At 43.5% G+C, this 14,057-nt stretch overlaps 1 protein-coding gene across 1 annotated transcript in view; it reads right to left on the bottom strand.

The window, feature by feature from the left end:
* The window catches only part of ACBD6 (acyl-CoA binding domain containing 6), an 82,192-nt gene that overhangs the window by 27,958 nt on the left and 40,177 nt on the right, over window positions 1–14,057 (bottom strand). Inside the window, exon 6 of the mRNA XM_064719673.1 lies at window positions 10,213–10,302. Coding sequence (XP_064575743.1) covers window positions 10,213–10,302 — 90 coding nt within the window. The remainder of the gene's footprint in view (window positions 1–10,212; window positions 10,303–14,057) is intronic.

The following is a 14,057-nucleotide window of genomic DNA, read 5'->3' as shown; positions in this document are numbered from 1 at the left end:
TTCCAAAGCAGCAAAACACAGGAGAAGCAAATCAGACAATTATTGCTTTCAGTTTTCTCTGAAGCTTCTCAGCTTCCCAGGAGAAGAATCGTGGGTGAAGAGATTTTTCCAGAAAATATGACGGTGACAACAGCAGACACTGGATGCTTTTCTGAAGAACAGGCAACATCACATCTTCCTCTGCTGTTTTCTCTCTCACTACCAACCCAACTTAATGATTATTTACACTTCTCTCTTCCAACCTTCCTCTGTCCTCCTATATAAGGGTGCTATAAATACAGACTTGGCATAAAGCCCATCCATCCACGGTTCAGCTTCCCCTGATCCTAAAGGTCTTTTTCTGGACAAACTGTGATTTAGCTCCAAGTTCCTGTAAGCCTGAGCAACTTCTTCCAGCCTCCATCAGCACTAATGTGACACTTGCCCTTGTGCTACTGATGAGACACCTGTACCTTGAGAAATCAAATTTCAGCATGACCCATGTGGACTTCTGTATGGACATCCTTCTCCTGAGGGCCCCATGAGTCCTTCAAGAGTTGTTTGGGGTTTTGGAGGGAGCACTGGCAAAAGTCACCCTCCACTGAACATGCCATAGGACTTTGCCCTGAACAAGACCAAGACCTCTGGCCAGTGTCAGATAATCCGTCACTATAAGCTACTTGCATCCAAGCCAGATATTTATTGCTATTGATCTGCCTGGTCCCAGTGAAAGACTTTTGTTCTCCCAACCCAGGACTTTGACCTCAATTAAGTTATGAATTTCAATCCGATAGACTGCTCCACTTACCCTGCTGCTCTCCCTGACTGGATTAATTAGAATTAGCTAGGCTGGGAGTCACCCCGAGCGCCTCATGGATCATGTTATTTTAATAATAAATAAAGAGACAGCAGCGGCATACAAGGAAGGATTTTGAAAGATTGTTCATCCAAGAGCATCATTCAAGACCTGCCAATACTAATTTCTCTGAGTTTGATTACTTCATTTACTTCTTTTTATTTCTATTCATTAATTGAGTTTTATCCCCCATTACTTCAGCTCCCCAAATGTGCCCTTCCTATAAAGGAACCAGACACACGCTTTGCTGTTACAAAGTTTTATGACTGCAGCTCATCAAAAGTATAGTTAGCAGGAATGGAATAGTCATTAAGCATTTAATAATCTAATAGTGCTGAAAAAAATATATATATAATAGAGGAGGGGGAAGCAAGGGAGAGGGACAAGACAGGCCTGTCTGTTGCCATAAAGTGTGCACTGAGGGCTGGCTGGTGGACAAAACCAAGAAAGTAACATCCAACACTGGAGAGAATGCATATATCCATCAGGATATTCTCTGACAGCACAATAATGCCTTTGGAACAAGCCTAAAACTGGTTGAATACCAAAGGCATTTGATTGGCAAGGGGAAGTTTCTGAACTAGTGAGTCGGGGCCTGATAGCTGCATTATCCTTATTGCTTCCCTTTCCCTATAAAAGCAATTACACACCCAAGGATGTCAGGCTGCCCAGGCCTGCCCTGAAGTGGATTGTCTGGGGCAGCCATGTCACAGCCACACTCCAGAGTTACTGACCCATAAACAAACACTTATTTGTCACGCTCATTTTAATGTTTAATTGGCTGGAACAGCAGAAACGGATTTAGATGATGGAAGTTCAACAGTTTTTCCAATGCTGGTACCCAGCCTGCAGACAGGCACCTCCTAGCCTGAGAATGAGCCTCAACACACCTTTGTGGAAGTTCAGGCCTTTGCTTTGTAACAAACTTCTATTCCAGCCAAGCTGAGCACTGTTAAAAGAGGGAAGACTCATTGCAACATGAAATGTCTAAGGTGGGACAGTCCATTGGTGTGTTAGATAAACTAGAAGATTACTCCAAGATAGGATTTACTTGTTTTGTTACAAAGGGGAGCAACTGAGTAGATTTTCTGTGACAGGCAGAGAAAGGATGGCAGCAGCCTTTGCTGTCCCAAGATTTCTGCTGTCCCACATGAGTGAGAATGCCTGCTCACATGGATTTCCAAAAGCCTCTGGACACACCCTCTCACCAAAGACTAATAAATGATGCTATCATAGAGCAAGAGGGAAGGTCTTTGCTTGAGAAGTGATTGCAAAATTAGGGATTGAATAGGAGTAAACAACCAGCTTGCACAATTGTTGGTGAGAGCAGGAACCTCTGAGGGATCTGTGCAAGGGCCTGGGTTGTTCAGCCCACACAAGGGGACAGGGGAACCAGGCTGGGAGTGAATTATCCAAGTCCTTTAAACCAAAAGCTGCCTGTAAAATGCTACAAAAGGATCTAAAAGTGACAGGGTGAAAATCCTGCAGATGAAATTCAATTCTAAAAAAACACCAAGTAATGTACGTGTGGAAAAAACAATCTTCAGTCTAAATCCAGAGCAATGGGCTTTGAACTAGCTAATACTACCACTGTGGAGACAGATCATGAGTTATTACAGACAGCTCAGTATTCAACAGTAGTTAATAAAAAACAAACAACAAGGAGGCACTGGGGAAAAAAAGGAAATAAGAAAACATGACTATATTGCTTCATTATATCTCATATTGTACTCACAGCTTGGGCACTGGGAGAAGTGCTGCTCCCTTTATCTGAGAGGAATAAAGAAGAACTAGAAATGACCCAAAGTATGACAAGTGACAAAGTTACTGAGCAGCTTCCAAATGGGGTAGGATTAAACACATAAAACTCCTCAGTCTGATAAAGAAGTGACCAAGGGGAATCAAGGAGGCCAAGAAAGTCAAAAGCAGGACAGAGAAGGTAACTGGGGGAACAATTACTGTTTCTCATTACACAAGAAAAATGGGCTCTCACATGAAATGATCATGGCAAGTGCAAAGCAAATGCACAGTTAAACTACAGGACTCCCACTAGCATAAAGTTTGGGAATTCAAAGAGGGATGAAAGAAATTTATCAAAGAAAAATATTACTTAAAATCTAACCAAAATAAGCTTGAAGAGTTACTGCCCCAATATCTAAATCATTAGAACAATCTTATTAGGCAAAACTTATAAGTACTTTGTGCTGAATACTGCAAATTTGAGATGCCCCAATGATTTACATAGAATTGGGGGTTTTTGTTGTTGGTTTTTTCTTTTTCTGTATGGGTTTGCTGGTTTTGATTTTTAGAGCAAGCCAGAAGAAACAACTGCCAACAACAGATGAATATAAAATTCCATTTGGAAGTAAAGCCTTGAGACTTTTTTCAAACTGAGAAGTCCTCAGGGAGAAGGTGAGTGGCAGAACTTCTTCAAAACAGGGAAAGCTTTTCCAAAAGGCTGATGGGAAAAGAAGATGTTCTAGGAACCATCTCTCCTGAGCAAAGAGTAGCTGATGGCTTGGTGGTTCCTCCGGCAGGGAGGAGTGACACCAAAGCCATAGGAAATGAAGCAAGGCTGGAGATCATTCCTGGGGTGATTAGAGACCATTCCTGGGGTGATTAGAGACCACTCCTAGGGTGATTAGAGACCATTCCTAGGGTGATGCTTCACCTGAAGAACCAGCTTGGCTGCCAGTGGCATCCTGTTTGTGCAGTTACCCAAACACCTTAATGAGGGGCTAAAGCATTTCCAACAATGACCTCAGGAATTACAGGTGTTTTAACACATGCTGATTTCAAAGATGACCCTGGGACCAAGGGCCATGGGGCCATCCCATGTCCTCCAAGGGAGGCATTCAAGGTAAGGCTCTTTCCTGCCTCTGCAGGGACACATGAACACAGAGGGGAGGGAGCAAGATACCTGTTTCTGCTCCACGGTGCCACCTGCCCTGACCTCAAAGCTCACTGCTGCTGCTGGCTTCTGTCTACTGTGAGCATTGACAGGGAGTGTACCACTACAGAGCTGTGCTGTCAGGCATGGAATCAAGCACAAGGCCCCCTGAGCTAAAACTGTGTGCCTTTCTGCATTCCTGGCCCAGCACTGGCCATGGAAATGCCTCCCTCTGCACAGCACAGCCCTCAGTACAGAGCCCACAAGCCACTACAATGTGCCACTGTCCTCAGCCCTGCCTTTTGATTACCCAAAAGGAGACTTTGAGGGCAAAGCAGCAGAGACCACTGTGAGTTTTTTCAGGGCCAGCTCTTGGATTTCACTTTTCAAACACTGCTTTTGCAGGACACAGGAGCCTGCAGCAGTTCCTGGCTGCTGAGCTGCTTTGCAGGCATTGCTGCACTTGGGCTGCCTGCAAGGGTGCCAGCTGCTCTGCTGCACCAGCCATGAAGCAATGATTCATCTGTCTACAGGCAGCAGAAGAAACAAAGACTGGATATGTCAAGCTGGAAGATAGGAAGAAACAATGCTAAAAAAAGCCCAGTCTGGACAAGCAGAAGGAAACATCTCATCATCTGTACAACTGATGGTTAGTGTTGATGAGGCCTGAGGTGGCTTCAGAAGCTAAGGAGCAAACCAGGGATAAATCTCTGCCTTTCCCAGCATATATTTAGAGTGCAAATATTTTGCAAATGTTTCTGCTGAAAGGGACTTTTCTCCCAGTAGGTAAAAACAGCATCTGCTGAGTGGTGACCATTTAACATTCAACCTGCTGCCAATCTACATTCCACAGAGAGACTCTCAGGAGAGACATGGAGCTGTGCCACCTGTAATAACTGTGTGACTGGCACCATGTCAATGCTTTAATGTAGAATGCTACCCTCTGTCACTGAGCAGATCTCTCCTTTCTTTTGGCTAATGCCTTCCACACCCACTGGCAGCAGCGTCAAAGCTGAAGGGGGTGCATGGCTGCAGAGTCTTCAGAGATCTGCTTAACAAACCTGACCATGGAAATGCTGAGACAGGGATGGGAGTGGTTAAGGGAAGGAGGACACTGCTGTGGGTAATAAATCTGCTCTCATTGCTTTGCTTTTCATCTCTGTTTAGTGTCTCCATGCATTTGCCACTGCAGCTCCCTCCCACAGCAGTACCTGTGACATCCTCTGCTTGCTGTGAGCATGCCTATGCCAAAGCCTCTGCTGCAGTATCAGGTCCAGGACAGGACCCCTCCTGGCTTTATGAGCCAGGCTTTTAGTATATTTAGGGAGAAATTGATCCTAGGGACATTAACTGCAAGGGCACGAGGCTGTCATGTTCCTATTTAATCTCAGCCAGGTTTAGAGAATGGTCAGAACAGCAGAGGACTTTGGCAGCTGGCACCCTACCCAAAAATGTTTTTGCATCCCCCATCTCACTGGGGAGGGAGAAAGATGTGTAGATGGAGCCTGTGGTCCTTGGTCACAACAGCCAAAACATCCACATCAATTTCTCCATCTCCCTACAGGCACAGGATCATGAGGGCATGACTGATGTTTGGTGCAGGAGGCAGGGAAGGGATACACATTTGCTGAGACCAGCTTAATTTTAAATATCTACCAACACAAGACCCTTGCTGTGAAACCCAAATGAAGAAGGATGAAAAGAAAAAAAAGCAGGCATGCAAGCAGGCCTGGCTATTCCTTGCTTCTTTTTACCCTATACAGACAGAAGCCTTTTAGAAGTCAGGCAGAAAAAGAGAAAACCCACACAAACACACAAAACCAGCAGACCACCAATCTTAGCAATCTTCGACATATCCATAATTTTTACTTAATTTTTAGCTAATGGTGGAAATTAGTCTTTGGATAGTTGATAAAAATCAACCTGTCTCTGCTGGGTTAGTACTCTGATCTGTGGCCCAGCAACTACTTCTAGTACAATTGATTTTCCTTTTTGGCAACCAATAGGTCAGTCAATAATAATGTTGTTTGAAAAGGATTGAGTCATGAGGGAGATGAACCCTCCCTGCCATTTATTATGTTTGTATTGTCTTCATTAGAAAAGGTTTTTTCCTTTTTTTAATCCCCAGTCAGTGAAGGTATTACAAGGGATGGTTGCTCCATGTTCCATGTCTCCAGGAACACTCTGATCATCAGTGTTAGGATGCAAATAGAGGAGGGAAGTTGGGAACTGGGAGAAAGCCTGGGGAGGCAATCATGTTACTCTAAGTGACTTAAAAAAAAAAAAAAAGGAAAAAACCCCAATCTAACTCAAAATATGCTGGCAGGCACCACTCAGTGCATAAATATGACTAAGCAGCCTTGCATGAATTGGTACAAGATACAAATCCAACACTGGTACCAAAGATCAACCAATGCTCTCTGCAGACAGCACAGACACCAGAGGCTTTTCACTGAAATCACTACTTTACATAAATGAATAAAATAAACCCCACATATACTAGCAACAGCTTTCTTAACCTGATGATTTTCAGCTTTGCTCTCAAGTTTCCTTCTCAAACACCTGAAGGGTCCATGAGTGACTACTGAGAACTTGCTGACCAGTGGTTTAAAGTCTTAGTCCACTGATGTGCACTTTACCAGGAAAGTGAAAAGTCAGGAAATAAAAACTGAAGATCAGTTACAGCTTTTTTTCATCCTTTTAGTCCTAATTATAGAAAAAAATTCAGTACAGAATATTATTACCATAACATTGATAATTGCACAATGATGCAGTTTAAAAATCATAAAATATTTAGAAATGGTTAAAACTCAGCTGCTCTACCTCATAGGTATGAACACAGCCCTTAACTATCCTGTGTGTCCAGTGACACAGTTCCCTTCACAACTCACAATATTTATGTTAAGACTTGCTCCCATGGCCAGATAGGCTTGAAAAGCTTTACCAGACTAAGCTGAGCTGTTGAGCACCACTCCCAGATAGTTCCCCATACACTCCCAAGGGCATGCCACAAACACATGGATTATTATTCTGGAGTACAGAGTACCCACAAATGAAACAAAATGCAGCCACAGCAAGTCCAGGAGGAAAGTCTATGGGTTATGTCCCCCAAATACACGAAAGGAGCTCCTCCAAAGCTGCTTGAGCAGCACCTCACATCCACAAGGTGCTCTCCCCATAGAGGAAAGGGGTTTTCCTTTGTTGTTTATACTCTACAAGGAAAATTTGTGTCATATGTTTTAAAGCTAGAAATGGATATTATAATTGTGTTGCTGAGCCCCTTCATAACTCTTATGTTACCACTGTGTTATGCTCAGAATCTTTTACCTGAACATGATGTTCCCAACTGTTATGTTGCTGGTGTAGGCAATCAGCTCCAGTGAAGGAGGCTGTTCTCAGCCTGAGCCCCAAGCTCTGGGTATTTCCAGCAGAGCTCCAAACACCATCCCACCACCCACTTTGACATTGCCCCTGGCACTGGAGATTTAGGTAATTCAATTACACAAATGCCCCTTCTCAACAAAGCAGAGCAGCCTGCTGCCTTTTTGTATTCCCTTGCCCATGGCAATTGCTTTAGCACCTCTTTTCAAATGTGCTATTAGAGCTAATTATGAGCGAGCAGAGAATTCAGTGGCTGCAGCTTTTCAGTGACCACCCTTGGAAAGTGCAGCACCAGTGCTGAAACAAAAAGCACAGACCCTGGATCACTGCAGTCCAGGGGCACGGGGTTATTCCCAGAATTACAGTGGGTTTGAGCAGGCTGCAAGAATGAGCAGAGCCAGGAGCCCTCTCTTCCTGCTCCTAAAGCTGTTTATCAGCAAAAAGCAATAAGCTGACACTTGCAGACCCTTCTGATCCAGACACTGCAGTACTTTGACAACAGACAGTATAAAGGTAACTAAAATAAGGCAGCAAAAATGTATTAAAGCACAGTGAGCAGGTAAGAGTTGCTCCAGGTCACCCAGCAGAGCAGCACTGTCACTGCCTGCTTAGGGCAGCTAAAATCCTTTAGTACACTGCAAAAGAGCCAAGATGGAAGAACATTTATTAAAAAGGTAATGGAAGAGAGGATAAATCTGTCATGCTGTTTGACTAACTTTTTAGAAGCGTACTAAAACACAGGCAATTAAAAAAAAATTGGTCTGTAGCATTCCTCTCCTTCACTACCTGCTCATAACCCTCATAATCCCTCATTTATTCTTTATCTCTCATGCTGCCTGAATGAAGGTGCTGCTGCAATCTGAACTAGACAGAAGAATTCCTGAAGACCTGGAGAGGCAGGTGGGATTGTGGAGGCTGCTTGGACAGAGGTGTGGAGGAAACCTCTGCTGGGAGCACATCTGGACAAACAGCATCACCCATTCACCAGATATCCCCCCCACACTGACCCCACTGCTCTGTACAGCCTACACATGAACTGATGGTGCCTTTGGTAATGTGTTATAGCAGGTTCTGGTATTTATGGCCTATTAGGAAACTAGAGTTTCTCCCTCTCCCTTTTTCTTCTGCTTGCTCTTGAAAATTTCTCCTGCTTTTGGTTTGGATGTGAATTCTTCCAGGGTAAAGGTCAAAATTAAAAAAAAAAGAAAAAAGAAAAAAATAAACATTAAGTCACAAAGTCTTGAAATGTTATAGCAATTTATATATGGCTGAGAATAAAAATGTGTCTGCTTTCTCTGGGAACACACCTACGTGCAAATAGAGACCTTTATAAAAAATTCTCCTTTATTACCTTGGTGGGGAAAAACATATCAAAGATTGATTTTTCTTTTTATGACTATTATTAACCTTTTGTTACTGGCCAAAAATAATCTGGTTAGAAAATGTGCAATGCATCAAAAAGAAAAGAGAAGAATTTAACAGAAAATTAATACTTGGGGGGGGGAAAATATGATGATTCTCTCTTTTGCTTTTTCTTCTAAGAGTCAAACTTTATCTTCAGTGGAATGAGACAAGTGTCAAAGAGAAGAGATGTTTCAGAGAGAACCCAGAACCATCTCCCAGGCTGCCAGGGAGAAGGGAATGGGCAGGAGCCTGGTTCCACTCCTTCCTAATTTCAACACAAAGCTGTTCCTGTCTGTATCCAACACAGCTGACAGGAGATGGACAGGATGTGCAAAGCCCTCCATTTGCACTGGATTCACTCCACCCCTCTTCTGTGTCAGGAAAAACTCCTATTAAATCCATTACAGCTGAAACCCTGGAGCCCTGAGCACAAACATACAGATCTCACCAGCCACCACAGAGCTGTGCTTCCTCATACCCACCCCACCAGAAATTCTGCCCAGGAAAGGGCAAGACAGACTTTTTTACAACAATTTGAAGTGTGTGTAAATACCAACACAGCTATCTGTAGCTAGTGAACACTACAGCTCTGCCCACAAGCCCTCAGACTGCAGCTCTGCTTCACATCCACCTCTGACAAACTACCCAAGCATTTATTGAAGGCTGTTCAGATCTCACCAGTAAGAGTGCAAAGATTCATCAGCAAAGGTGTATCTATGTCCAAACTGGGAAGGAGAGCAGAGCCAAAAAGTGCCATGATGGTAGACAGCAATCAATCATAATCTGACAGGAATATGTTGGACAATTATTTCTTAATACAATCACATTTACATTTAAGGCCAGCCCTTAATTACAACAAGCTGACAGAACTGGGAGTGTTGACTCAGGAACACTGGCAGACTGGCTGGCTGGAAGAAACCATTTGCAAAGTGGTTGCTGAACCAGTTTAGGTCAAAACCTGGTCTGTTCAGACATCCTAAAACTGGTGCTAGCTAAGCTCAGACATGTGGGCTGCAAACCTCAGGGGCTCAAAATTCTGTTATTTTTCTCAGGTTACCTTTTTTTGGATGTTCTTATAAGAGAATCCCAGAATGGTTTGGGTTGAAAAGGACATTATCTAGTTTCCAAACCCCTGCTGTGGGCAGAAATACCTTCCACTAGATCAGGCTCCTCCAAGCTCTGTCTAAACTGGTGTCAGACACTTCCAGGGATCCAGGGGCAGCCACAGCTTCTCTGGGCACCCTGTGCCAGGGCCTCTCCACCCTCACAGGAAAGCATATTTTTTCCTAATATCTAATCTAAACCTACTCTCTTTCAGTTTCAGTTGTTCTCCCTTGTCACTACATGATCTTGTGAACAGTCTCTTTCTTGTAGGTACTGGAAGGCTGAAATTAGGTCACCCTGAAGCCTTCTCTGAACAACTCCAATTCTCTCAGCCTCACAGGAGAGGTGCTCCATCCCTCTAATCAACTTTGTGAGCTCCTCTGGACTTGCTCCAACAGGTCCATGTCCTTCCTGTGCTGGGGCCCCAGAGCTGGATACAGCACTGCTGGTGGGGTCTCACCAGAATGGAGCAGCTCTTCTGTGATAAATACCCTGAGAGAACTTGCTGTGGAGTTTGGGAAGAACTTAGAATTCATGGAAACATTTGGTCAGGAGGCTGTGTAACACATCAATCCCATTTACCTGTGCTCCCTCTTACCTGGATGTTCACGTCAGCAGCGTTCTGTAACAGAACTGAAACCAGCTCCTTGTGTCCTCTGTCACACGCCCAGTGGAGCAGAGCCCGGCCCTGAAACAGCCAGGACACAATTAACAAAGCCAAGCAAAAAAAACCAAAAACAACAACAAAAAAACCCATGGAAAATCAGTCTTGCTATTAAGTAATAAGCACCAATACCAAAATTAACACAGACTTAATAAAAAATACAAAATAATACTAGTATGCCACTTACTGGTGATTTGGACTTCCACAATAATGCCAGAAATGTCAGAAGTGACACATAGTTCAATTTCTCATTAATTTAGCACCACACCCACAAGCCAGCTAGAAATGTATAGGGGAAAAGCAGCAAAGTATGAAACACAGGAACCAGCACATTATTTGTTTTCCTGTATAGATTTAGGATTTTGGCACCTCTGACTTTTCTGGGAGCAGTGACTTACACAGCAAGGGTAGGATATTCAGTGCTGCCTAAGTCACCTGGATGCCAAGTCCCCAAAAGCTCATTCCTCTGGCAGGTCTGAAGCACTCAATTCATGGGTTCTGCCTCTGCTGGAAGAGAAGATTAAAACTGGGTGTCTGGGCAGGCACCCCTGACTGTCCTGTTTTGGGCAGGCTGCTGCATCCATACCTCCAGCACCTCCAAAACCTTCAGGGTTTGCTTCCCATGCCCTTCCTACAGGTGTCTGCCACCATGGGATGGATGTAATGGAAGTTCAAACCTTCCTGCATGCCCAAGGGCATGAGGAATAGCTTAGGATCCCTGAGAAAGGTAAACTGGGGTTGTTTAGCCTGGAGAAAAGGAGATTCAGAGGTGATCTTATCACACTCCACAACTCCCTGAAAGGTGCCTGTGCTCAGCTGGGGCTGGGCTCTTTCTCCAGCAGCACTGACACAACCAGAGCACACAGCCTCGAGCTGCACCAAGGGAAATACAGGCTGGATATTAGTAAAAAATTTTTCACAGAAAGAGTGATAAAGCTCTGGAATGGCTGCCCAGGGAGGTGGTGCAGTCCCCATCCCTGGGTGTGTTTAACAAAGCCTGGATGTGGCACTGGGTGCCAGGGTTTAGCTGAGGGGTTGGGGCTGGGTTGGACTCAATGATCTTGGAGGTCTCTTCCAACCCAGTGATTGTGTGAATTCTTTGAACTCAAAGTAGTTTGAGATGGCAAACAAAGACGCAAATCTCCTGTGTACACTTTGCAAATTAGCCTTAATGTTCTATCAGTCTCTCCTGGTTTAGGACAGCACACTTGTAGGGGATTTCTTGGAAATCACCCTGCAGATCACCAGGAATCACCTCCCTCAAGCTGTGACACCATCAGACTGACCTGTGTTTTTCAATATGCCAAGGAAAACACTCACAGACCCTCACAAAAGAATTCAGTTAAATTAGCCCAAGCCTGGCTATAAATCTCTTGACAAAGCAGTGGGGAACAAGGTGAGCAACTCATTTATCTGCTAATGGGAACTCTGAGCCAAATTTCCTGGCCATGGTGCCAGAAAGCAGGAGGGGCAGAAGACACCTGTGACCAAAGCTCACACTGCTTCTGCTGGATATTCCTGGGCAGGGCAGCAGAAGCAGAGCATGATTTTAAGTCAGGAAATTCACACTTTTTGACCCAGCCACTAATTAATTTTTGTAACACGTAATTTTAATGTTACACTGATTAACCTTGCATTAAAATGAATTTTCTGACAGTGACTTTCTATGGAAGCACTGATGACATCCCCAAGCATTTAATGATTCATTTTCTTGCACTCAACACCCCTATCAAAGTCTACAAGGGGGAAAGAGTACAACTTAAAACAATTGGTAAATATGGAGAGATCTTTAATTCACATTTAGCATCCTTAATTCACCTCTGGACTGGTAATTACTTAAGACTTAGGATTTCAGTTGGACAAATACCAACTTTTTTCAAGCCACAGATGTTTATCTCAAAAGGAAGAGGCACATCTGAAATATGTACAATAGCAAGAAATACTTCAACAGATGATTTCAGGGTCTTGATATATGTGTAGAGGAATAATACTGCAATTATTCAAATGTATTCTTTGTACAACTACATGATAAAATAAAGGCACTTTTATCCTTTATATCAAAATCCATGCTACAGATTAGGGGCTAAAATATGTTCGTTTGCATTTGTCTCTGGACAAGGAGAATCTTATTTTATTGGTGCTGAAATTGGCTGAGACCAATAAAGGAAAACCAACAGTTAGTTGTGACAGCTCAGGGCTACCAGAGCACTGTGCAACTGGTCCTGCCCATGACACTGAAATTCTGGTTCTGCTACACTTGGTGCTTTTTGAACAAGACAAACCCTGAAGCCTGATCATCCATAGTCATTAAGAATCTCCTTGTGCTATTTGCAGGAGTATGGATTTCAAGTCTTGGGCCAATTCCACTTTGGGTAATTACACTCTGCTTACCTATATATTTTCTCCACAACTCTAAATGGATACAATATTTTCTAATTAGTGCCTTAAATGGCTCTGCATTGTAACTGTGCACTATTAAACAGCTGACACGTTCCACCCAAGAAATGTCTGCAGCATGCTATGCCCTGGGCACGGGCTGCAAGGGGCTTTGGGGACCTTCTGTGCAAGAGGACACCAGGAGATCTGGAAGGAAAAATACCTCCAGAAGAATCTCAACCCACTTATTGCATAACAAAAAGCATTACTACAAATTTAGTATTTAAAATGATTGGGCTTGATGATCATAGAGGTCTTTTTCAACCTTAATGGCTCTATTAGATAATATTCACATTTATTTAGAAGCTAGATAATATTCACAATTATTTGTAGAACATCAGAATAACAGTCAACAGCTCCAGCTAACATACTTAGGCAGCTATACAGCTACAAAATCCACTTGTTTCCCATGTCTTTCTTAAAATAAACCTTAGTGATAAGTCAAGCTTAAATTGAAAATACAGTTGCCAATCTTTGTTTAGCAGGGATATCACCTCTGCATATTGAAAAACTCTTTAGTCTGCCCAGCTGCTGCTTGATATCAGCATACAGCCTGTGTCTGTGTGTTTAAATAATGTGGCAGAAATCTTAAGGGCCACAGATTGAGCTTTCCCAAAACAATTCCCACATGACTATTTCATTAAGCAATGAGAAACTCAAAGCAACATGAATAATTTCACATAGGAAAGCACTGCAGCACTGAGGTTTGGCTAGATGCAGTCAAACATCGAGGTACTCCCTCCCTGCAATTCAAACACAACAGTTGATGCAGAACTTGAGAGTAGATGCATTTCCCCACCACCTTTGAAGTATTAAAAAAAAAAAAAGCATAAAAATAGCCCCAGTGCACTAACCCTGCCTTTTAAATCTTCTGTGCTTTGCTTGGCTAACCGCTGCCAGCTTGGCCAGCTCCTGCAGCAGCTTCTCAAGCCAACAGCACATCAATTTTGCTCAGCTCCAAGTCACAGGGTGTTCACAAACAAAGCACAGGACAGGGATTTGTCTCCCATACACTGAGTGGGCAGACAAATGGATGGGAATGATTTTCACATCAATTAGCCTGAGCAGAGAAAGGGGAGAACAAAGCCAAACCGAATGGATGTGCTACAGTATCAAACTGCACTTCCAGGCACGATGCTTGCAGCTATAATGGCTGGGTAGCAATGAGCCACTCTAACTTGTGGCAAGTGCTCTGTGAGCAGTAATTAAGAAGAGACAGATATCTACAGAATGGCTGCATCCCCCTGTGACAGCAGGAACAGTGAATGGAAGGGTTGTTGCTGCAATTACACAGGTAAACTTGACTTGAAAGTCAATCACTTTCAGAGCTCCCAAATGTTTGG

Source organism: Zonotrichia leucophrys, chromosome 8 (genome assembly GCF_028769735.1).
Source record: "Zonotrichia leucophrys gambelii isolate GWCS_2022_RI chromosome 8, RI_Zleu_2.0, whole genome shotgun sequence".
Taxonomy (NCBI): domain Eukaryota; kingdom Metazoa; phylum Chordata; class Aves; order Passeriformes; family Passerellidae; genus Zonotrichia; species Zonotrichia leucophrys.
This window is presented reverse-complemented; position numbering and strand designations above follow the sequence as displayed.